This window comes from Cyphomyrmex costatus, unplaced genomic scaffold (assembly GCF_001594065.2).
Source record: "Cyphomyrmex costatus isolate MS0001 unplaced genomic scaffold, Ccosl1.0 scaffold127, whole genome shotgun sequence".
In the NCBI taxonomy this organism is placed as follows: domain Eukaryota; kingdom Metazoa; phylum Arthropoda; class Insecta; order Hymenoptera; family Formicidae; genus Cyphomyrmex; species Cyphomyrmex costatus.
Window position 1 is genome coordinate 368,959 of NW_017275249.1, and position 26,104 is coordinate 395,062.

General features: G+C 33.3%; 1 protein-coding gene across 1 annotated transcript in view; it reads left to right on the plus strand.

The window, feature by feature from the left end:
* The first annotated feature begins 3,627 nt into the window (after nt 1-3,627).
* Nucleotides 3,628-26,104, plus strand: part of LOC108782427 (uncharacterized) — a 109,430-nt gene continuing 86,953 nt past the window's right edge. Inside the window, 5 exon segments of the mRNA XM_018550706.1 lie at nt 3,628-3,989; nt 6,212-6,592; nt 12,369-12,573; nt 14,806-14,965; nt 23,585-23,954. Of these exon segments, the coding sequence (XP_018406208.1) occupies nt 3,628-3,989; nt 6,212-6,592; nt 12,369-12,573; nt 14,806-14,965; nt 23,585-23,954 (1,478 nt within the window).

Sequence of the window (26,104 nt, forward strand, 5' to 3'; positions counted from 1 at the left end):
TTTTTAAGAACGAGGTGGATAGGACTAGCCCAAGGGCTATTCGACGGCCTACAAATACCTGCTTGCATTAAAAATTTAAATTCAGCTTTTGCTGCTTTCAACTTATCCGGTGGCAACCGGCGAGGACGTTCTGCGATTGGCGGGCCTGTAGTTATTATATGATGCTCGACTTCTCGCAGTGTAGGAAAAATTTGTTGATTTACGCCCGTTATCTCTGGAAATTCGGCTAAAATCTCCGAAAACTTGGAGTCGAGTTTGACTGTTGAGATCCTTCTTTCGGGAATTTTGCGTACTTTACCCGATACATGAAGATTCGTAACGTTATCTATGAGTCGATGTTTATGTAAGTATACTACTAGTTTATAAGCTTTTAACAAGTCTGCACCGATTATTATCGTTGGTACAGCAGCTATGCGAAATCTCCATGACAACGGTCGACGGAGACCTAAATCTAACGTGATGCGACGAACGCCGAACGTATCGATTGTGGAATCGTTCGCTGCAAATAACTTAAACGATGACGGTTTTTGTTTTTCGCGAACGGAAGCTGGTAGTAGAGAAATTTCTGCGCCCGTATCGATAAGGAAACGCTGACCAGATTTCCGGTCGGTTACATGGAGGCGGCTTTGTAAAGCCCCCCTAGACCCGGCCGTCTCCGCGCGGGTATGGGGATTTAGTTTTCCTTTTTTAGGCGAAAGATCGCGCGATCGGCCGCGGGACGAGGAGCGACGTCGCCGAAGTTTTGTTACTTCCTTGCTTAAAGACGCTAACTGTTTAGTCAATTTTGATAACTTTTCTTCGATATTCGTTGAACTGGCGTCGACTTGGGGATTTGTTTTATCTGACGGTACTGCGACTGCACTGCATGACGCGTTATTTAAGTCCGCCAGCTTGTCGGCTATTTCCGCTAACTTCGACAAATCAGATTCATTTGATGAAACTAAAATAGCTTTGTGCGCTTCCGGTAATTGTTCTAAGAATAATGATTTCAATACCGAATCGCTACATTGGCCGTTACTGAGGTTTCTCATGTGATTTAACAATTGTGACGGCTTTTGGTCACTATTTATTTGACCTTTTAATTGCCGTAACCGAGTCTCAGCGGAGACCGCATAAACGGATAAGATACGCTCTTTAATTCGTTTGTATAGGTCCTCGGGGGGAGGATTCATAACCACTAAATCGGTTATGTTCGTGACTACTTCATGGTCGACCCCTGTCAGAAAGTAATCGACTTTAGTACGTTCCACCGTAATGTTAGCGACACGGAACGACGCTTCAATTTGTATAAACCATGCCTCAGGGGCATTTCGCCAGAAGGGCGGAATTTTCGGGACGCGATAGGATTCTATGCGAACAGTTTCTTCGGTCATTGTTGACGAAACTACCGGTACACTAACAATGAACAATGTGCCTACTTACACGCTACGCATGCGCGAAATAACTTGACGCAAATTTTCTTCTGCGTGCTGCGATGAGTCCTGCCGGCGTATGTTCTAGAACCACAAAGAGGTTATCGCTGCCACGGGCTGAGATCCACGTCTAGGTTACGCAGTCCAACTCTACAATTTATCCTGTCGTGCTGAATTATCGAGCTCTGCTGACGCGATGATGCCGTAATGGCTGACTCTGTAACAACGGAATTCGTCGCGCGCCCGCTTAATGTAACTCGCGGGTACGCGACAAATCCGAAACCAATATCTCTGACGATCTGGACCGTGCTATGTCTGACGAGATCACGTCGGGGTCACCAATGTAGGTTAATCACTACTAATACGTTGTCCAGAGTACTATAGTCTTTATTGAGAACTTAACTGGTTGACCGGTTACAAGAGAAGAGAGTACATTACATAGTCGCAGCTGCCAACATAAAACTCCGTTCCTTTTGGGCGGATACGCATGAGGCGCCACATTAGGATCCGCGTATCGTATACTATTTTGTAGCACGTGTGACGTAATTCGAGGTTATCGCACCCTTTTCGGTGTCGTACGCTATCGCCGTGCCAGAAAGTGCCACTTACGACACGGAAAAGGGTGCGGTAAGCGCGAGTTTACGGCACACAGTGCTATAAAATTAATTTAGAAATCAATATTAAGTGCCTATTTTGACTTATTTCAGAAGTTAACCAGCAAAACTATATCATTCTTTACTTTATTTTATAAACTCCTTGCTTTTAATTTTTATGGAACTTGTCCTATGGACAAAATTAATGTATTCAAATAAAAAAAGTTGAATTAATAAATTCAAGATGGTACCACGCGCAAATAGAGTTTTGTAAAAATTATCAAGTTATCATAAATCTTGATTCTAAGAAATTTGGAAGTAACATCAAGTTTCTAGTTTTGCTTTATTTGAAGCTCATCAATCTAAGCAAATAGATAATAATTTATTTCTAAACTGAATTTTAAATTCTAATTATGAGTCTTATATGACAATAGATCATGCAAATTACTACCCTTTTAAAAGTTGATACTTTCAGGCTATATTCAAACTTAATATCAAGAATATTCTAAAACCGAGTTTTACAATAATCAGAATATAATTATATATTTGAATTTAAATTTTAGAATTCTGATGATAGAATCAAATTCAGCGACTACAAAAATTTTTAGGAAACGAAATATTCTATAAATTACTTTTTTTACAAAGTAATTTAGAAAATTTCATTTTCTAAGGATTTCTTCAAAGGATTAATGTACAATGCCTACATTGCACATTATCTCTTATTTCATATAACAAAATAAGGCTTTTAGAGATATACGATATATCTTTCACTCAATTCTGATGAAGATATACAAATATTTTATTTGATGAGACCACAACTACAATGTGCATGGTTGTAAGACATCCATCGATGGTTGCAAATAAGAAAACTTTTATAATTATATTATTTATTCAGAAGCGGAAAAGAACGTACTCCCTTCAATAAACGTCTAATTGACTTTATGTCGATTTTTTAATGACTGTTATTAATGATACTACGGTTAAGAAGTTGAAGTAAGACTATACATATAGTCTGCCACAAGACGTGCTCGGTTACATTTAAATGAAGTTTATTAATCGTAATAGAGAAAAATTTTATGCAACATTTGTCTGCAATATTTGTTAATTTTGTTGTAACAATAACTAGAATTTTAAGAAACGATATTCTGAAAGAGGTGCGCAATAAATGCTTATATCTATACATCTATAATTATATTCATATGAATGATATCGTATTACAGTTACATGAGATCGTTCAAATCTTAATCCGAGATAATATTATACATAAAATAACATTGTAACACGATGCGTTAAGTAAATCAAACTTATCGGAGACATTAACATTCAATATTAAATAATTTAAACAGTTTATGAACATTAATTACATAAATCCAGAATATTTTACAAAAAATATTATATTGTTTTCTGTACTAAATTTATTTTTTCTTAAATACGGATCTTACATATCTTATATATCTTACATATGGATATTCGGATATTAAATTTGGTACATCTATTCAAGAAAAAAAAACTTTTCGCAATGTGTTGTAAATTTTTTTTTAGATATTTTACACAGAGAAAAGACATTTGTGTGCGTATCAATAAATTATTCGTAAAGGAGGAGGTAAAAGGGAGGTCTAAATATGCAAATACTTTCTCTAAATTTTTTAATATATAATCTTTGTGGTATGTGGCGACCTAATGAGTGGTCATCAAATAGTGCAAAACTGTTGTATAATGTCTTTACCTTTACGGTAATATTCTCGGAATATTTTTTGTTAGTAACTCAATTTATGGATATAGTTCTTATTGTTGATAATATCGACGATTTTGCTACTAATACTCTAATGTTCCTGAGTATTGTTGCTGTATGTTGTAAAGCGACTATTGTTGTGATACGTCGGAATGCGATCATTAACTTGGTGAAAATATTGATGGAGACGCCGTTTAAACCTCGAGATGAGGATGAAGTAGCGATAAAAACAAAATTTGAGATGTTTATCAGGTAAAACAGTATAATTAGAATGATTTTACAATAAAACCTTAGTACTATAACTCGCACAAAGTATCATCGCAATAATTTAATTAGCGTACTGATATACAGAACAAATAATTCAATTAACATTGACGTATGTTGAAACTTTAGCCAGAAAATCTTTTACTTACAATTAGTGTTAAATTTTGTCGATATTATGTTTTTAAATTATCATTGCTACATATTTAAAAATTAATAAATATTTCTATTTTGCTTAATTAAGAAAAACTTTTTATAAATATTATACTTTTATAAATATTATACTTTTCCAAACGTTATGAATAAGTTCCGAAAACCTGAACCACTCGATTTTATTGTCGATTTACCAATCAACTACTGCATTTTGATATGCTAATTATGAATACAATTATGAAAATTGCCAACCAGATCATTTTCAAGATCAAATCTCAACAAAAATATTTTATTCACATTTTTTCGCATGCATCGCGTGGAAAGTCGTGCGCCCCTTGGAAGGGAAGAAGGTGAGGCGTTTTACGTGGAAAGTCGCTCTGAAGTAGAGGAGAGAGGTGAAGTGAAAGTCGCTTCACATATATGTATATGTAGAGTTTTTATAAGAGAGTTATGTTAATTTTATCAAAATTTTTATTGAGAGATTGAGCGTTATATATTTGGATTCAAAAATGGAACTGAAAAAAATTGTCATTATAGTGATTCAAAATCATACGCAATATTAGTGTAATAAATTGTGGATATTATTTATGTGTCGTATTCTTAGTAAATTATTAGTGAATAGAATATTAACAAATGTATTGTCAACGACTCGAGAAGTCGAGTACTTGGCAACGTTGTATTATCTATCGCGACGTGACGGGCAGTGACAGATTATAACGATCATGGTGAATTATAAGGGAGAAATACAGAATCGGTATAAAGACCGATTTTGTATTATACAAAAAGGAAAATGGTATGGAGAAAGATTATCATTGCTGTTTTTGTTGGCTTCGTATCAGCTGTGCACTGCGGCGTTGCCGCAGTCTGTTATTATTATCTGTTACTACGAATACGATCAATGAAGTAAAGGTAAACTTTGTAATAATAAAGCTTTAAATCCATACGGTCAAATCCGATTGTCTTGTTTTATACACAATTGTTGATATTTTATCTGTTAAATTCTAGTTTTTCAAAGTCTTAAGTTGGCTGAGTGTGTATAAATCGGTGATTATTTACTTCGGAACGACTGTCTCCCATAAGACGCTATGTTAAAATGGTCAATTTCAGAATGACATTACAAAAAATCTATACGGTCAATATTGCTCAAATTATGGGATTATTTGTATAGTGTTTTATCTACATCATATTAAAAAATTAAGTCTCTAAATTGGATTTCGACTAACGCTCGAATCTCCTTAAAGTAAAAATCTATTATCAATATATGCTATTATATCTTCACTTTAAGAATTGTAAACACGGTGTGTGATTTAAATTTTAGAAATAATTGTGAGAATAGAAAATTTATGTCAAATTACATAATATTGACAATATAAGTACATCTCTTGCAAAATCGAACCTATCGTTAGACACAATTCCTGCTCAGTTTTATGACTTTACTTGTAATATACAAACGAAATTTTCTATGACTCTTTTCTTATTCTAAAGTCCTTACCTTGTTTCTACAAGCATAGTATTGTTCTTTAAAGTTTTTTTAGAATAGCTATTTATTTTAAACATACAAGGCCTAAAACTCTTATATACAACACATATTATGACGAGTCGACTGCAGAAGCCGATGACAAAACTGTAAGTCTTCAATTTCCTTTCGTTTTTTATATTAAATTGTAGCTGTCAGTCTGCATTTTGTTGTCGATACTTTAATTGTAGAGAAGGACTTTTAAATCCGTAAATGCAATTAAGAATAATGAGTCATGGAAAATTAATCAAGCTTTATCGATAAAACAAGATCCTTAAATACTATATAAGTGGCTTGTGTTCAATCGAACCGTATCTAATTGTGTGCCAAGTAACGATGAAAGTAATTGTAGAATTCGTTACCGTTACTAAAAAATGTAACTATGTTACCGTTACAGCTATAAAAAAAAGTAACGCAGTTACCAGTAAAGTTATCAAAAGAGTAATTTGTAACTGTAACTTTGCTACAAGTAACGAATTACTTCATTCCCTGATCATAGATATACAAAAGTTTACGAAATACAATTTTGTTTCTATATTTACAGATCGTGTTTGATAAAAAATATACTTTTGGCGATGACTTCTATTACAGGCATTACGATAGGATCAGTAGTAAATATAATGCAAGGTTATCTTCCTTATCGAATATGGCTACCATTTAATTACAGTGTACCTTTAGCATTTTGGATTATATCCATTCATCAAGTCGTAACTATAATTCTTGCCACTATGATAAATGTCAGTACGGATTTTTTAATCTTTGGATTGTTTTTACATACATGTGCCCAGCTTGAAATTTTCGAAAGCCGTCTTCACAAATTAGTGATTAAAAAAACAATTAGATGTCTAGAAAATGCAGTCTCTTCGTTAAATAAGGATAAAATAGGGATATCGGAATGTATACACCATCACCTCAGCATTTACAAGTAAGAATTTTTATACATATTGAAATTGCCTCTTTATACAGGATGTCAGTGATCTATGACATCAGCGATCATAAGCAGGTAGAGCGGACTGAACTAAATATCCAAAAATCTTTTACCATTTTGCAGTTGCAATAATAGTTAACGAGATATTAATTTTTAAAGATAACCGAATAAACTTGTTCGCCTGGTTTACTACTGTCAAGATGACGCGCGCGGATCGCAAAGAGCGAGGATGACCTATAGTTAAAGACCCTCTAACAGAGTCTAGCCATAACCTCGGATCTGCAATACGTGTTTTAAGTCTTAAGCTGTAAGACATTTCAATTACAAACGAATTCGAGGAGAATAATCGACATTTATCTAACTCTATTGTAGATCCGGATTAAGGCAAGTGGGCAAAATCTTAAGAGAGAAAAGGAATATACAAAGAGAGAAGAAATATACATCCATCCTTTTTCTTCTTTAAACTTAACCTAATTTCTTTGGACGTATTCAGTGCTCACGCACGAATTCTTACTTGTCGCTCATGATAGCCGTTCACTAGTTTAAGAACACGAGAGAAAATTGGAAGACTTCAAACTTAAACCTGGAATATCAAATAAAATGTTTGATTTTTTAAAGTATAAAAAATTCTCTTTTAATAAAGAAACAGATTTCGAATGTGGATTAATATTCGATATTTATGTTATACAAAATATAAAAATGTATTTTTAATTAATTTATGAGATATAATGTTATATAATATAAAAAGTTTTTGTTATACAATACAAAAATTTAAGTAATTAATGTTATATGAACAGAAAATATTTAAATTTATGTTTTATGTATTTAATTTCCTTCCTATCAATTTTATTTTATTAATCGTTATAATTAATTAAACATTAAATGTAAGGAATTTTTTATCATATATATTATTTTAATATATAACTACATACATTATATTAATAGAACGTTATTTCTTAACTTGGATAAATATTGCGAAGAATATTATTACGTCGACCCGCCATCAGAGGTCTATCGATATTCGCAAATTCTCGCAAGTGTTAAGACACGCGCATCTCGATATATAACATCTCGATTTAATAACTTACACCGGCGTCTAAGGTAGGCTTCCATTACAATACCTTACTGATGAGTCCAGTAGTGGAAGCCGGGACAAAACGCCAAAAATTACGTGATATTCTTCGCAATATAGAATATTAGAATAAATTATTAGATTCAGATTTTAAATTGTAATTTGACTCTTATTCGCCATTTTTAATGTATTAATTATTATTATTTTAATGTTTTGCATATATTATAATATCAAAATATTTATTTTTATTCTAAAACAATTTTTATTTTTATTGCCGAAATATAACGCTATAACATTAATGATAATGTTAGAGTAATTCAAATATGAGTGGAAATTATCCACTTTTAGAGGACCAATCAAAACTGGACATCTTATGGCTCTGTTAGAGGGTCTCTACACCTAGCGAACAAACACCGAACGAACAATGAATGCGAACATTTGTTGGTTGCGTTCAGCAGATTTATGTCAAAGCGAATGAGAACCGAACATTCAATTCGCGTTCGATTGGGTTCCCTTATGAAGCGGTACATCAAAGACAATTCGTGCGCGATTCACCGAACACTCATTTAGCCGTGTATAGGTACACCTATGGAACGAATAACGAACGAACAGCGAATGCGAACATCCGGACATTCTCTTTCATGTTTGTAATTCGCTCAGTGTTCGCTCGCTAGGTGTATATTCGATATCTAGAGACTCACGGCCTGCGGTGTGTATCGAGCGAACGAAGGTGTGTTTACTTGGCAGTAAGGTTGGATAAACGCGTTTATTCGTCTATCTTTAAAATTAATATCTTGTTAACTATTATTGCAATTGCAAAATAGTAGAAGACTTTTTCGATTCAGTTCAGTTCCGCTCTAGTTGCTTATGATCGCTGATGTCGTAGGTCACTGATATCTTGTACGTGCATGTGATGTGATTGCACACGTAAACGCTATTCATATTTTTTGTATCTAAACATTAAAAAATTGTTATTATCTAATATAACGATAATTTTTAATGTTTATGATGGCGAGACATTTAAATTAAAAAAAAAAAAACATTTAATTTATTATAATTATTAGAGAAAAAATCTTTTGAACGCTACGGCTACGCTTTTAGCCATCATCAGCAGATAAATAAAAATGAATGATTTCATACCGTAACGCATTTTGTACTTAAGTTAAGTAACATCTTTATATGTCAATAAACAATTGGGGTGTTGTTTTTTTTACGTAATCTTATGTGGGCTAGTCCAGAAGAAAATTGAAAACTAGAATATTAGAACATCAAAATCATATGAAAAAATACTTCCACTCTTTCTGTCATTACCGGTCATAGAGTGCATCACCAGTATTACGCTTAGATAATTAAAAATTATCTATTAAGTGTACAAATAAGTTTTAAAGCGTTTTTAATGAAATTTAATATTTATTTATTTAGAAACAAAAATACACTTAATTATCAAAATAATCCTCCTCGTTATCTATGACTTTTAGCCATCTTTCGGGCAGCTTGCGAAGCTTTTGTTTCTTAAATAAAGTCATACTTTTTGCATAAAAACGAACGGAACTTTCCGATACACCTAATATAATATAGGTACACACATATAAAATAAGTCTCACATCAGCATGCGATGCAATTTTCGGACGTCTGTGAAGTTGGCACCTCATTTTTAAAAAAATGAAATTTTCGACAGAGTTCTGAAGTTTCTGCCTAAAATAAAAAATAGTTCCGACGAATTAACACTAAAAATCGAAAATTAAAATTTTGGGATGCTAACTTCACAAAACGCACAACGAAAAATTGCGATATCTTCTAAACCATTAGTCATAGCGCTTTAAATGCCAATAACTTTTAGTAGAACTCTTGGGGTGCTATCCAGAACTGTCAACAGAACTGCCGTAACGTTAGAAAAAAAATTTTTTTTTTAATACAAAAATCGCGATATCACTGAAACCGTTAGTCCTAACGCGTTGAGCATTAAGAACTTTCGTCAGAACTCGTGGGGTGCTACCCAGAACAGTCAACAGAACTCCCGTAACTTAAAAACTTTTTTCACCACGAGACTTAGAGTTTTAAGAAAAAATAAACGAAAAATCGCGATAACTTTGAAACCGTTAGTCCTAGTGCGTTGAGCATTAAGAACTTTCGTCAGAACTCGTGAGGTGCTACCTAGAACTGTCCATGAAACTGCCGTAACGATAAAAAAAATTTTTTTTTATTTGTCGTACGAGATCATCATATCTATTGAACCGGTGCGCGGTAGTTCTAATGCTTCAAGCCTTAATAACTCGTTTGAACTCTCTGGGTGCTAGAAATGGTCGTTAGAATTTCGGTTTCAAAGTTATCGCGATTTTTCGTTTATTTTTTCTTAAAACTTCTAAGTCTCGTGGTGAAAAAATTTTTTAGAGTTACGGGAGTTCTGTCGACTGTTCTGGGTAGCACCCCACGAGTTCTGACGAAAGTTATTAGCATTTAAAGCGCTATGACTAATGATTTAGATTAGTTTAGAAGATATCGCAATTTTTCGTTGTGCATTTTGTGAAGTTAGAGCTCCCCAAATTTTTAATTTTCGATTTTTAGTGTTAATTCACCGGAACTATTTTTTATTTTAGGCAGAAACTTCAGAACTCTTCGGGGTGCATTCAGAACTCTGTCGAAAATTTCATTTTTTTAAAAATGAGGTGCCAACTTCACAGAGGTAATTTTCGGCCATTTTTCAACTTAGTTTTCCGTCCTTTATCTCATCAATTCGTGCGCATTTTAAATACAGATCAGCTACGCTAAAAGCATAGTCGAAGAAACTAAACGGAAAATCGGCCAAAGATTGCATTGCACGCTAAGCCCTGATATAAAGTATCAACCTAATTGTCTCGACTTAAAAAACGACGCAAATAATTTAGATTGTACCTAAAATGATATTCTAAGTGAGTTGTAAATAAGTTTGTATATTATTTATTATATTCGCATTCCCTTGAAGATTCGTGCACCATTAAGTTAAAAAACAACATGCCAATTATGAACATATGAAGGCATTACTTAACTTTGTATTATATGTATGTACACTATACATTATGATACAAAACCACTTTGGTTCCTTCAGCATTTTGATTTATCTGGTGATGATGGCTAAAAGCGTAGCCGAAACGTTCAGACATTTTTTTTCTCAAATAAATGTAATAAATTAAACTTTTTAAGAGAAATTAATGAACATATTGCGCTTTGTCTTCCGTAATGATTCCAAATTGTCCATTAATATTTTCGATTTATATTTAATAATAAAAGTCCTACAATTATAATTTTTTGTATATTGTAAAAAAATAATGTAAATAATCAACGTTATTTGACAAATTAACTGGTATGACTTTGAAAATGGAACACTCTCGATATTAATTTATTAGATGATAATTCTGTTTCAAGGTAAATGTGTAGTTGAGGGGACCCCCCTCCAATAACTTTGACCTTGATATATGTTGTCAAGGTCATGACCCTGAGTAACCTCCAATAGGTTTTAGCCGTCGCTCGTCCTTCGTTAAAAAGTTATTAACAATCATAGTTTTAAAATAGTAAATGTCGCCATCATTGGACTCCCCTCCAATGACTTTGACCTTGACATATGTTGTCAAGGTCATAACCCTGAGTAATCCTCAACAGGTTTTAGCCGTCGCTCGTCCTTCGTTAAAAAGTTATGGTAAAACTTTGGAATTGCTACTAAAGCATTTACAATTTTAATGCAAATACATTTTTTCCATGTATTTTTAGCTTCTGAAAACGAATCTGACAATAAAATTTGGCTGTCAATCATACTTTGGCCATCATTTTGAAAAAACTGCTTAAAAAAATCGGTTTTTTTCGCTCTTTTAATGCATATCTCAGAAAATATTGATTTCACAAAAAAAAGTTTCAAACAAAAATGAAGCCCTTTAAACTCTCTACAAAAAGATTCTATGGATAATGTTTGTAAACTTAACGATTTCCGACTTTCTACACGAAGCGAGGACGGGTGCACTTCCGAAAGGGTGAACTCTCGCTGTAGCAATTCCGAAGTTTTACCCAACAATCTTTTAGAGCGGTTATTTTACTTGTCTACTTAAACCTAACTAACCCTAGCCCAATCCATTTAGTGATGTGAGATAGCTCTCGTTTCGCGTAAAAAGTCGAAACCCACGTGAAACACTACTGTATCTACTATTGTGCCTATACTGTATCTACACATACGACTTCTATAATTATATGTGTGTGTGAAACATCAAATAAGACGGTGTGGGTGCGGGGGGGCGGCCTTTGGCCACCCCCTTGCACCCGCCCGTGTGTGTGTGTGTGTGTGTGTCCCGTCGGTAGAGGTCTCTCCCAATAGTACCTACAATCATAGCAACAGTACAATCATGGAAGATGTGTGGACTCTTTGCAGCGGGGAGAGGGGGGTGAAAGTTACTTCGCGTGGAAAGTTTAACGTTTCTGAACAGGGAAAGGTGTAGAATAGTACTTAATATAACACACATGTATAGCAGAAATAATACGTTTATTTTAAAATTATGATTGTTAATAACTTTTTAACGAAGGACGAGCGACGGCTAAAAGCTGTTGGAGGTTACTCAGGGTTATGACCTTGACAACATATGTCAAGGTTAAAGTCATTGGAGGAGGGTCCCCTCAACTACACATTTACCATTACCTTATTCATACAGCAATGCAAGACTAACATGAAGCAATTAATAGATACGCCAAAACGGTAAACGTTATATTCAACCAAGTGCTCTTCGTTCAATTCGTTGCAAGCATACTAATATTATGTACATGTGTGTATTATCTGTCAATAAATATTACAGAATTGTCTCGTGCTGCAACTTTTTTTGTGTACACCATTGGCATGTTTGTACAAGTTTACATTTATTGCTGGTCCGGAAACGAAGTCATTCTTAAGGTAACTTATCAATACCCTACAAACTAATGTATATTTTATTATTAGTAATATAATGAAAATTGTCGTACATCTCAATTTATTACAAAATTTCAAAAGATAATAACTCTGGTCATTTACTTGGTAGATTTGGAACTAGTCTATAGATGTGTGTATTTATATCTTAGAAGAATATATACACACAAATTCCATATATACAGGTCGTAACTAAAAAACGTATATGGAGCACCCCATGAAATACAGGACAAGAATCCAAGTAGAAAAGTCTTGAGTCATTTTTTGATCTGAGTTTTCAGTTCGTTGTTATACAATGTTAAAATTAGCGAATTAGCGCCTGAGTATAGAAGGAAAACAGGGACGTAGCAAGGCGTAGTGGAGTATGTAGTGCGTATGTAGGCATAATGTAGTGCTTATTATAATTTTAATGAAATAAATAAACAATTAGTTCATCCTAAATCGATAATTTATTACGAAAACAAATCATTTATTTTAGCTCTGCACTTTTTCCCACCGTGAATTTGTTAGCTCCACTCCGCTTTGCTATTGAAAGCTCAGATCAAAAAATGATTCAGGACTTTTCTACTTGGATTTTTGTTCTATATCTCATGGTATGCTCCATTTTTTTAGTTACACCCTGTATTTACGTTCCTATAGGTATATGCAGATATTTACGGGTAATTCCTTCGAAAACCAATATATCTCGCCCTATAATCTCCGATATTGTACTCTCCGAAAATGTTCTTTAAGAAAATATAACGACCAGTATTTTTGTTTTTCTTTAAGGGTTGATAGCAGTGACAAATCAACTTATTTACACTTCATTTGAAGTGTAGACGTTTATAAATCTCTTATATAGAAAAGACATCTAGCTTGTAGACTGCATAGAAAATCGTTCCGATTTAATTAATGCGCGCATTGAAAGCACTTTGGTAGCACTGAGAATTTTCTGAAGAATTTCCTGCGTAACAGTAATGTAGTCTATGCGTTTCATGCGTAACTCAAAACACTCAAATCACATTTTTTCGAAAATTTATGATTTTCACTGTTTTTAAGAAAGGACCCCGCAGAATCCTTATGGAAAATGGCTTTCGGCTAATTTTTTTAAAAATTTGATATGTTGTAGTTCTCAACACGTAGAATAAAAGTGTCCATGGCTCCAAAGTCCGATCACGGGTAGTTTTCGAGATACAGCTTTCCAAAGTTGGACTTTTCGTACCTTATTGCAGCGTAATGTTGGTGCAGTCGATGTCGATGTACGATGATGCTTATGATTAAAGTGGGCATACAGATGCTTGCTTGCTTATGTGTGTGCGTGTGTGTGTGTGTGTGTGTGTGTGTGTGTGCGTGTGTGTGCGTGCGTGCGTGTGTGTGCGCGTGCGTGCGTGCGCGTACGTGTGTGTTTCATGAATAATGTGCACGCAAACACCAACACACGCACGCGCGCGCGCGCACGCGCACACACACACACACACACACACACACATACACACACAGGAGAAAGGGTTTGGAGTCATAAAATACTGCGGGAGTGACGAACCGTGGGTCCTTATCTTTGCTGACACACGCACGCACGCACATACACACACGCGCGCGCGCACGCACACACACAAGCAAGAAAGCATCTGTACGCCCACTTTAATCATAAGCATCATCGTACATCGACATCGACTGCACCAGCACTACAATGCAATAAGATACGAAAAGTCCAACTTTAAAGAGCTGTATCTCGAAAACTACCCGTGATCGGACTTTGGGGCCATGGACACTTTTGTTCTACGTGTTGAGAACTACACATATTTTAAAAAAATTAGCCGAAAGCCATTTCCCATAAGGATTTTGCGGGGTCCTTTAAATTAATTGAGACTATTTTTATTATTAAAAAGCGGAGAATATTTTACATAAAAATCTGTTACTTTCATATTTTTTAAATATTTGTTTTAGAGTAAAAAAATCCGATAAAATTGATGTTTCTAAAATATCGAGAAATCGAAATTAGTACTACAGCTCAATAGTTCGCTTTATGGAAAAACAAAAGAATGCGGATCGTTATACTTTCTTAAAGAATATTTTTGCCAAGTATAAATAATATTGGAGATAAGGAATATATGTAGATCGAGATGTTATATCGGTTTTCGAAAGAATCATCCTTATACGCATAATGCTAATAATGTAAATAAATGTAGATATTTCTTTGATATTATTGTGAAATAATCATTTTATTTATATTATTAACAGAGTATGAGTGTAGGAGACGCTGTATATTGTATGGATTGGCCACTATTATCAGTTAACGAAAAGAAACAGTTGCTCATGGTCATGATACGGAGCACAATTCCTATAAAGTTCACAAGCAGCTTTTTGATAACCGTCTCCCTTCAATCTTGCACCAATGTTAGTAATAATATGGTATTATAAGTATACTTTTGTTAATAAAATAAATATCTGTACATGATGAGGTAAATGTGAAGTTTATGAGAGACTCCCCCAATGACCTTGACATATGTTGCCAAGGTCATGACCCTGAGTGACCTTGAGAATTTTAACCGAACCTTACTCATTAAAAAGTTATAGACAGAAAAATTTTTTTTAATAATGTTTCTTTTCTACTATATAATCCAAGGATCATACGACTTTAATGATTGTACCGTTGTACATGGGTTTCGATTTTTCATGCGAAGCGACTTTCGCCCCACCTTTCTCCCTGCCAAAGGGGCGCATGACTTCCATGGTTGTATTTCCATGTTGCACAATAGAGAAAGAAAATAGAATGTAATAAATATTTTGCAAAAAAATTTAATTATTAGGTAATACCTGTGTATGGATACATGGAACTTAATGTCGAAAAAAGCATGAATTCAACCTGAATGCAGGGAGCGGAGGTGAGAGTCGCTTCGCGTAGAAAGTCGAAACACATGTGCAACAGTACAATCATGGAAGTCATGAGCTCTTTTAGTAAAGGAGGAGTCCACCTCCTCCTTTACTAAACGTTCTCACTCCACGTGAGAGTCGCTTCGCGTGAAAAGTCGAAACCCACGTGCAACAGTACAATTATGGAAGTCGTACAGCCTTTAAACATGAGGGAAATTGGATGAGAATAGCTTCGCGTGGAAAGTTGAAACCTATGTGCAACAGTACAATTATGGAAGTCATGCACCCTTGAAGTAGAGGGAGGTGGGGTGAGAGTTGCTTCGCGTGGAAAGTCGGAACTCATGTATAATCATAAAAGTCATGCGACCCTTAACTTGTACAGAGCAGAAATAAGACATTATTTCTTAAACCTTTTTTGATTATAACTTTTTAACGAGTGAGGTCCGACAGTTAAAATTTTCTCAAGGTCACTTAGGGTCATGACCTTGACAACATATATCAAGATCAAGATTAAGGTCATTAGGAGAAGATCTCCCCTAAACTCAATATTTACCCAAGATGATATTGACAGTGACACATTTATGAAGCACATACAAATTTTTAATAAAATGTACTAATAACCGCAATAATCTATATAAAAATTTTTTATCAATTTTTGTTTCAGATCTTAAAAATGTCATACTCGGCATTTAACATACTTCAGAAGTAAAATATAAATAGTAAAAAGTTTATTTGAGAAAATAATAATTATGTAGTCTTCTATAAATTAGTAAAATTAAAAAATTTCTGTTTATTTCAACCTTACTCTTCGTAACGATCTTAAAATATAATGTAAATATTCAATGTACGTACATTGAGTCAATATAAAGATATTTTCCAATTTACTATATAATACGGTATATTAAGCATAACATTGTACCGTGTATTCTTGCTATGTACCTATATTCGAATAAGTCAATTTAGAAAATACAGTATTTAACCTTTTGTGGATCAGTAGATTCATTCGGGATCATCTTCCTTTTATATTATATAACTGCTGGCTCAATTTTTATAAAATTCACAGCTTATGGTATAATTTATCTAATAATGTTTTTTTTTTAATCAAATGTAAAATTAAAAAAAATTCGAAACGGATTCTATATGCGTTAGACAGAATTTGAAAATTTTTTAGTAAAACTTAGTTTTATAGAAAACTTCTTATTGTAATAAATAGCATTACTTTCGCTTTATTTATTAGAGCTCATCAGTCTATGCAAATAGATAGCTGAACTAATTCTGTACTGATGTTAATTATGGATTACTTTTCCTTATTATTGGATTCCTATGAGATTTCCCTAAAAAAGAAACACTATAAAAGATTCTATTCTGTTTTCCTAACACAGAATCTAGTTTTGATGAATTATTAGAGAAATATAAGAACTTCTAATTAGTTTCTCCGTTAAAAAATCCAAGCGTTTACACACAATAGTAAATGTCTGATTATTTAATTCGGATACCAATTAGGAGATCCTAAGCCCGCACTTGGCGGACAAGAAGTTCTTGCAGACGCACAAGAAGATCGGAAAAAAATAGGAGATACCCATAAGAATCCTTAATATAAATAAAAGCGCATGAACTGATATTCGGATTTTAATAGGGAGTTCCTAAGTCCGCGCTTGGCGCTGCAGTCTCCTAAGAAAATCAGAAAAAAAACAAGAGATATCCACATAAATCCTTAGGTACAAATATGTATGTAGACTCATTCTACGTACTTTTGTTCGAAACGAATAAATTTGAATGAGAAAAGACATCGCTCTTTGCCTCGCGAACCGAGGCAAGGGTATTTCATTGCATTTTACTAAGGTGATGCGGCAAAACAATTACCGTGGACGATTATCTGCAATTTAATCTGTAGAAATCATAACTTCTGAAATCAGTAATAATACAATGATTTACTTTTAAACAGTTTATGAAGAAAATATACTTAAACTTTACATAAACTATCTGTTTTTAATATTTCTATTGATCAGATATAGTGATGCACGCAATATTCGAGACATCAAGATTCTTATCTTGTCTTGTCTCGAAATCAAGACGATATCAAGACAATATTAATTTAATAAATTTCAATACGAGACAATATTACTTTTCCAAGATCAATATTCTCGGCTCAAGAATATCGAAAATATTGAATATCAAATAAATAAATATATTGGAAATATATCAAATTAATAGATAACATCTAATAGAAAATATAGAAATAATTTTAATTACATATTAATTGTAATAAGGCTCAACAAATTTAAAACTAATAATAAGCCACTAAACGTAATTTTAATTACGTTTAGTGGCTTATTATTCACACTTATATAAATGAATATAAATGTTTTCACTGATATATGGAGTATTACTATTTTATATATATTATAATCTATATTGTCTATATTATAATCTATATTAAACTATATTGTGTTATTGCAATAAAATAAAATCAATACAATTTTATTGTAATATTATAAACTTTTCTTTTTCTCTTTATCGCGTCGCGTCGTGACACGATGGACGACTTAACGCGTGACGTCGTGACGTGCTCAGTGGAAACGTACTCTTATGCATGCGCCCAATCGTCTATGCTGCCTTTCTTTTTTCAATTAATTGCGTTCAGCAAAAAGTTTATTTTGCAACTGTTGGAAGTTTTGTTAGCACTGATTGGATTATACTTTTAGATTCAGAAATATGATCTTAGTAAAAAATAATAAATATCGTTTGTCTCGTCTTTAGTACATTACATTTTAAATTTAAAAATTTGTAATAAAAATAAATATTTTCGAGAATATTGAAATCAAGATGAGATTAATTTTTTATCTTGATAAAGAGATCAAGACAAGAATTAATTTTTCAATATTTTTGTGAGACAAGACGATATTTTGAAAAATATCGTCTTGTCTCGTCTTCGTGCATCACTAATCAGATATGTCACAATTATACATATGTTAACATACAGAATTCGTGGATCGTTGAAGTACAGCAGTTCCTGTACGATTGCCAAAGTTAAGCATGCGAAGTATGTGGTACAACTTGAAGATGGGGTGACCGTTTGGAAGCATCAAGAAGTTAATTCTCGAATTTAGAGAAAAAATTTTTTTCTCACGATTTTGTTCTAAAATATGATACTAATTAGTAATACTTACTTTAACAATAAAACTAGATTAATTATTTCTTAAATATTTTAATAAAACTATTCTTTTCATATAATAGGAATTTGGCTAGTAAATCTCAATGGATACAAGTTTTCCTGACTGGCATCCTATTAGAATTCTATACAGAATCTAATAGTAATAAGAGAAAACTGACCGGAATACTACGTAAATTTCTATACAGATTATATTCAAGATCGTTTTAAGGTGTTATGAACAAATCATAGGGCCGTATATTAACGTTTTTTAAGATGGTCTTGAAATAAGAACAGACAATGAATACCGACCTTGGATTCTCCTTTATTCAAATTACTATCCTTTTAAAAATGAATATTTTCAAGCTATATTCAAATTCAATGATATTAAGAACCTTTTAAAAAACTAAGTTTTATAGTAGTTAAATTATATTTTTGAAAGGATTCCATACAAATTTTATATAAAATCGGCTCCCGATGAAATCTTCTAACTGTAGATTATGACATGTTAAAAACAAATATAGTATATATAATTTTTTATACTCTCAGCGTAATCCAGTATCAACATGGCAGCTAACTAGATCCCACGCACGCGCGGATATTTGCATATGTACGTGTGTACATGTTTATCGCGTCGCAAATTCGATCATGCTCCAATATACTTTTACTATCGACGAAATACTGTCAAAAACGCTCGGTGTTTTTGGAAATTCACGTAACTGTTAAAATTTAAGTGATTAATGTCCAATTTCTCCACTTCCAGATAAATTGCGGATACCTTTATCCAGGATATCGATCATGAAACTTTTTTCCTAGGATGAAAAGTGAAAAATGAAAAATTTCTCCATTAACTTCAGTGGTAAAAATTTTCACTTTTCACTTTTTATCTTAGGAAAAAAGTTTCATGATTGATACCCACACGGAGAAAAATCTGTTACGATTTTGGCACGGACAGTTGATATCAGGAGATATCTCCATTATATTCTAGGAGAAATCTCCTTGATAAAGGTTATCTAAAGGTGAAGAAATTGGGAAAAAGAATAATAAACTGATAATATACATGGTATTAATTTTATAATTTAGTTTCGTAGACATGTATCAGGGTGTCCCAGAAAGAATACAAAAAATTACGTGAATAGGTAGAGCGGATTGAACTGAGTCGAAAAGTCCTATACCGTTTTGCAATTTTCGCAATAGTCAACGAGATAATATTTGGTAAAAATTACCGAATACGTGCACCCGCCCGTCCTACTATACTGCCAACAGTGTACGCCAACGAGCTATCGTGGGCGTACCATAGACATAGTATAGATAGACCAAGCATTGCCATATGCCAGACAAGGATATATATCGATGGCTGGCGCGTGCGAGAAGGAGAAAACACAATTAGATTTTTCGTTCTCTCTCTAACAGAAGAAAGTGGGGGCTGCATCGTACTCCCACTTTCTTCTGTTAGAGAGAGAACGAAAAATCTAATTATGTTCCCTCCTTCTCGCACGTGACTGCCATGTCTCCCGCCTCATGCTCGGTCTATCTATACTATGGGGCGTACATACATACACTGTTGGCAGTAGTAGGACGGGCGGATGCACGTATTCGGTAATTTTTACCAAATATTATCTCGTTGACTATTGCGAAAATTGCAAAACGGTAGAGGACTTTTCGACTCAGTTCAATCTGCTCTACCTGTTCACGTAATTTTTTGCACTCTTTCTGGAACACCCTGTATATACAAAATGTCATTAACCGATTAAATCACGTATCAAGAGTACAGTGGTAAAGTAGACCGAACTGAGTCAGAAAGTGTTATACCATTTTGTAGTTTACGCAATATTTAACGAAATATTAGACCTTAAAGATAGCCGAATAAACGCGTTCGTCCGGCCTACTATATATATTACCGAATATCCGCCATCGTTAGCTTGGCGCGCGAGGAGTGAGAAGCGCCCATTGCCGCGAGCTTCTAAACTCGGACAGCGCGTATCAAGCCATCCCCGTGCATCGCGACCGCGCGCAAGGAGAGCGATTGAGAGGCATACACGCTTGGCAGTAATAGGCCAAACAAACGTGTTTATTCGGCTATATTTAAGGTCTAATATCTCGTTAAATATTGCGTAAACTGTAAATGGTATAAGACTTTTCGACTCATTGTCAGTTCAGTCTACTCTATATATGTATACCTGTTCCTAATAGGTGATTTAATCGGTTAATGACACCCTTATAATAATATTGATATCTTTAAAACTTAATAATATTCAATTTTTATTAAAAATTGTGATTTTAACATTATCAAACAAATTTAATTATCAATAGAAATGATAACCGTAGAGAAAAAAAATTATAATTTTTCAGCAATGTACAAGGTCCATTTGAAGCTTCGGTACTGAATATCTGGAAAACTACGCATCGGATAAAAAAAGTGGATAATGAAAGTTGTTCGTTTTGAAGGGGGACATCCAATGATACCAAACTCGACTCTTCACTCCCACCTCCATGGGGTAGGGAGGGGGAAAATGAATATCTTAAATGAAAACCCCTATTTTTTATTGTATATTTAGATTCTGCAGAAAAAATTACATTGATTTGACCTACGATCGAAGTCATTTTCGTTGAAAGATGGCGCAGTAATCGTCAAAAACTAAAACCATCTTGTATTGTAAATTCGAATTCTATGGAGAAATCAAATTGCACCTATCAGTTTGTACTATTCACTTTTATAGAAGTCGTGTTCATCAGTTATGAGAAAAATGTATTTTGTTGCAAATTAGAAAAAAACATTCATTCTACTTTTAGCATTACCAGGGAACAACGACGTGGACTACAAACTGTGGACAGCTTTCACAAAAGGTTAAACTTGTGTATCCAAGTTAATGGAGGTAATTTTGAACAGCTTCTTCGTGGTGAAATCTGAAGACTTTGTACAGTTCAGAATATCCTTGTGAAAGGCAAAGGGACTCACGTTAAAAAAGCACCCCATGGGAAATGATTCTACTACGTTCACGTCGTTGTTCCCGGGTAATGCTAAAAGTAGAATGAACGTTTTTTCTAGTTTGCAGTAAAATACATTTTTTTTTATGAACACGACTTCTGTAAAAGTCAATAGTACAAATGGTAGGTGCAATTTGATTTCTCCATAGAATTCGAATTTACAATACAAGATGGTTTTAGTTTTTGACGATTACAGCACCATCTTTCAACGAAAATGACTTCGATTGTAGGTCAAATCTACGTAATTTTTTCTACAGAATCCAAATATGCAATAAAAAATAGGGGTTTTTATTTAAGATTTTTCCCCACGGGGGTGGGGGTGAAGGGTCGAGTTTGGTATCATATTAGATGTCCCCCTTCAAGACGAACAACTTTCATTATCCACTTTTTTGATTCGTATCAAACCACCCTGTATAAGATATTATAATATTAAAAGAGTATGCGTGCTTCTTTATACAACATTTATATAATAAAAAATCATGATAATATATTATTGAAATATTTATTATGCGTTAACAATCGCAAATTTTTATTAATTGTCAATAATAACATCGTTCTTCAATCATTTCTGGGTCCCCAGGGTCCCATTGATAGTCACGAATTTTACTCAGAACTGAATGTCTTTGATAGTATCTCGTCGGTGTTCTTACTATATGGTATATTTTCTCACTCCAACAAACGCGTTAATACACTATTATTTATAGTCACGCGTAAGTATCACGGCAAAATATTTTGAAAATTATAAGTTTTATAAAAAAAATGTTTCAAATAAAATTTGTAGAATTTGAAAAGTCCAGTCACAGACTTCATTATTTTAATTTTAGATGGCCAAGATCAGCGCAAGATCATCTGGTCATTTAAAAAGAATTTTTTAAGTGAGACACCTCTCACTTTTCCTTTCACATGTTATAGTTCTTGTAGAGATCTTTTCAAAGCATTATAATTTTATTTATTTTTAGGTCATCCGTTCCAAAGTTATTGACTATTTTAAGGTAAGATATTGACAATTATAGGCGAAACAAACAAAAACTTCATTTCTTCGCTACAAATGTTATATTTTGTTTAGCAGGTAAAGGATTGATGCATACAATGCCCATATTATACATTATTTCTTATTTCATACGATGTAGTAAGACATTGCGAGACATACGATCTTTACTCAGTTCTGATAGACACATGAAGGTATACAAATATTTTATTCGATGGGGACATAACTGCAATGTGCGTGGTTATAAAGAACGACGTCCCTCGATAGTTGCAAGTAGGAAAACTTTCATAATTATATTGTTCACCCAGAAGCGGAGAAGAACGTGCACCCTCTGCAATAAATGTCTAATTGACTTTATGTCGATTTTTTAATGACCGTTATTAATGGTACTACGGTTAAGAAGTTGAAGTAAAACTATACATAGTCTGTCGCAAGACGTGCTCGGTTACATTTAAATGAATATTATTGATCATTATAATAGTGAATGCTCTTTATACAATATTTGTTTAAAATATTTGATAATTTTATTGTATTAGATATATATATATATATATATATATATATATATAGAGGTAGCTAAAATTGCGAGAAACGAGAAAGTTTCGAAACAGGTGCGCGGAAAATGCTTGTAATACTTTCTCTCTAGTTGTATTTGTATAAATAATACATTGCATTACAATTAAATGAGTTCAATTTTTAATTCGAAATAATATTATACATAAAATAACATTTTCACACGATGCGTTGAGTAAATCAAACTTATCAGAGACACGTTTACATTCAGCATTAAATAATTTATATAGTTTGTGAAAATTAATTATATGATATTATGCTGCCTCCTATATTAAATTTAATTTTTCTTATCACCGTTATACATGTGTAATATTTCATCGCGCGGATATTTATAATAATTTAGCAATTAAAAAATATATATATTTCGCAATTGTTTAAATGACTTTTTATACACAGAAAGAAACCATATTTTTGTGCTCATCAATAAGTTACTTATAAAAGGAAAGGTCCAAATATGCAAATACTATCTCTAAATTTTTTAATACATAGCCTTTGTGGTATATGGCGACCTAATGAATGGTCATCAAACGGCGCAAAACTGCTATACAACGTATTTACTTTTATTGTAATATTCTCGGAATATTTTTTGGTGTTAACTCAATTTATGGATATAATTCTTGTTGTTGATAATATCGACGATTTTGCCACTAATACTCTAATGTTCCTAACTATTGTTGCCGTATGTTGTAAAGCGACTGTTGTTGTGGTACGTCGAAATGCAATCACGAACTTGGTGCAAGTATTGATGAAGACACCGTGTAAACCTTGTGACGAGGACGAAGTGGCGATACAAACAAAATTCGATACATTTATCAGGTAAATACTTATAATTATTAAGAAAATTCTACAATGAAACATTAGTATTATTTTATTTATTAAAACTTAATCCATATGCCTTGCAACTTGGGATAGCTTCCGTTTATAATTATTTTGTACTATGAACAAATACAATACCCTAAAGTAATACAAATGTAAACATAAAATAAATACATATAAACGCTATCTAATATAATGTGATAACATAATAAAATACATATACATATATGTGGGATAACTCTAATACAACTTCTTTAAATTCTTAACCCTTTCAGTCACGCATTTTTCTATTCACTGAATTCGCTTGAATCTCGTTACTCAGGGGTTTTTGGGGTCGCTGATTACGAATCTGATATCATTTTTCAGGAATTCAAAATGGCGGATACAATATGGCGGACGACTTTTTAAAAAATGGATGAATTTTCTTGAATGGAGTTACTCGGGGGTTTTCGGGGTCGCAAATTACGAATCTGATGTCAGTTTTCAAAAATTCAAAATGGCTGATCCAATATGGCCGACAACTTTCTAAAAAATGGATAAATTTACTTGAAACGAGTTACTCGGGGGTTTTCGGGGTCGCAATGAAACAAATGACTGTCGCCACATTTACTCTGTCTTTCCGTTTTGGATAAACGAAAGCATGGCTCAAGTGATAATGAAACTTTGAGTGATCGTTTGAAAATGATATTATTTTGGAGAGTAGAAGCAGGCTCAGTGATGATGTTTTTTTACTGCAGATTCTGGATCAAATGTGCAAGATTCAGTAACTAAAAGTGAAATGGTAAATTTTTTTCCGGGCAAAAATGGACTATATATAATCATATATAACTATATGTAATTATATATGATTATATATAATCTATTTTTTCCCGGGTTGTAAATAAAAATACTGATGGATATAGGTAAAGGCTCCCATTTTATACAGGTTATCAGACTATGAATGGTTAGGTACATGACTCATATATGTATAAGCGTCTTCCACTTATATTCAATATCGTTTTGAATCCCAAAATCTATTTTCATTTTCGTATTCAGCAACCCCACGAACTCCCAAGAAACTTTTTTCAAGCGAATTCAGTAGATTTTCAATTTTCATATCCGCCATATTGGATCCGCCATTTTAAATTTTTAGAAACTGACATCAGATTCGCAATCGGCGACACCGAAAACTCCCGAGTTACTCGTTTCAAGCTAATTCAGTCGATTTTCAATATTCATGTCCGCCATATTTGATCCGCCATTTTAAATTTTTTGAAAACTGATATCAGATTCGTATTCAGCGACCCCAAAAACCCTGAGTAGCATTTTTCAAGCGAATTGTATGTGATTATTTTTCACAAACGATTTCTTTTTCAAAAAATGGCCATTTTTTGGTATATTATTGTTTATAATTAATGAACTATAGTATGTTAATATGTATGATGTCTTGTATTCGACAAATAAATGCCTCAGCTATGTAGAAAATCAATCACGACGTAAAAAACATGAGAAACTGATTTTTAAAGGTGAAAAAATCAACGGATAAAAGGTGGGACGCTGAGCGTCCATCGTGACGCAAAGGGTTAATACTGTTGTAATTTTGATACGCGTCTTAATTAAATATTTTTTATATTTATAAGTTTTGATCTCAGTACTCAGTTGAATCCAATAATGTGAATTAAATCTCTCTGAATAACAATCAACTTTAAAAAAAAATAAATAAAAACTAGATATTCAGATAAAGAACCGATTAAAGCTGAGATTGAATCGAGAAAATCTTTAGAATGTTCTAAAAAAAAACTTCATTCTTTTTATTTCCCTTACTTTCTTTTCTTTACTATGTCTTCTCTTAGAGTGTGTTCCGTTTCACGCATAATGTTTCGTTTATTCTTGTTGCCCATCAAATGTTAAACAAGGATATATGTTTTATGCGCATCATGCGCAAACGGAACGCACCTCTAGTTTTATTATCTTTCTCATCCATTCCAGGCATTTCCCTTCTTCTCCCTAAAAACTCTGCTATTGTCATTTCCATAGAGATAGTAGTACTAGAGTACGCATTATCGGAAATTTGAGGAGTGGGAGTAATTCTATCTAAAAAAGGATGCACTCATTTGGAACCGTTTCGTTCTCTCTCGTTTCGCGCATGCGTATAGCCGTATACTCTGAGA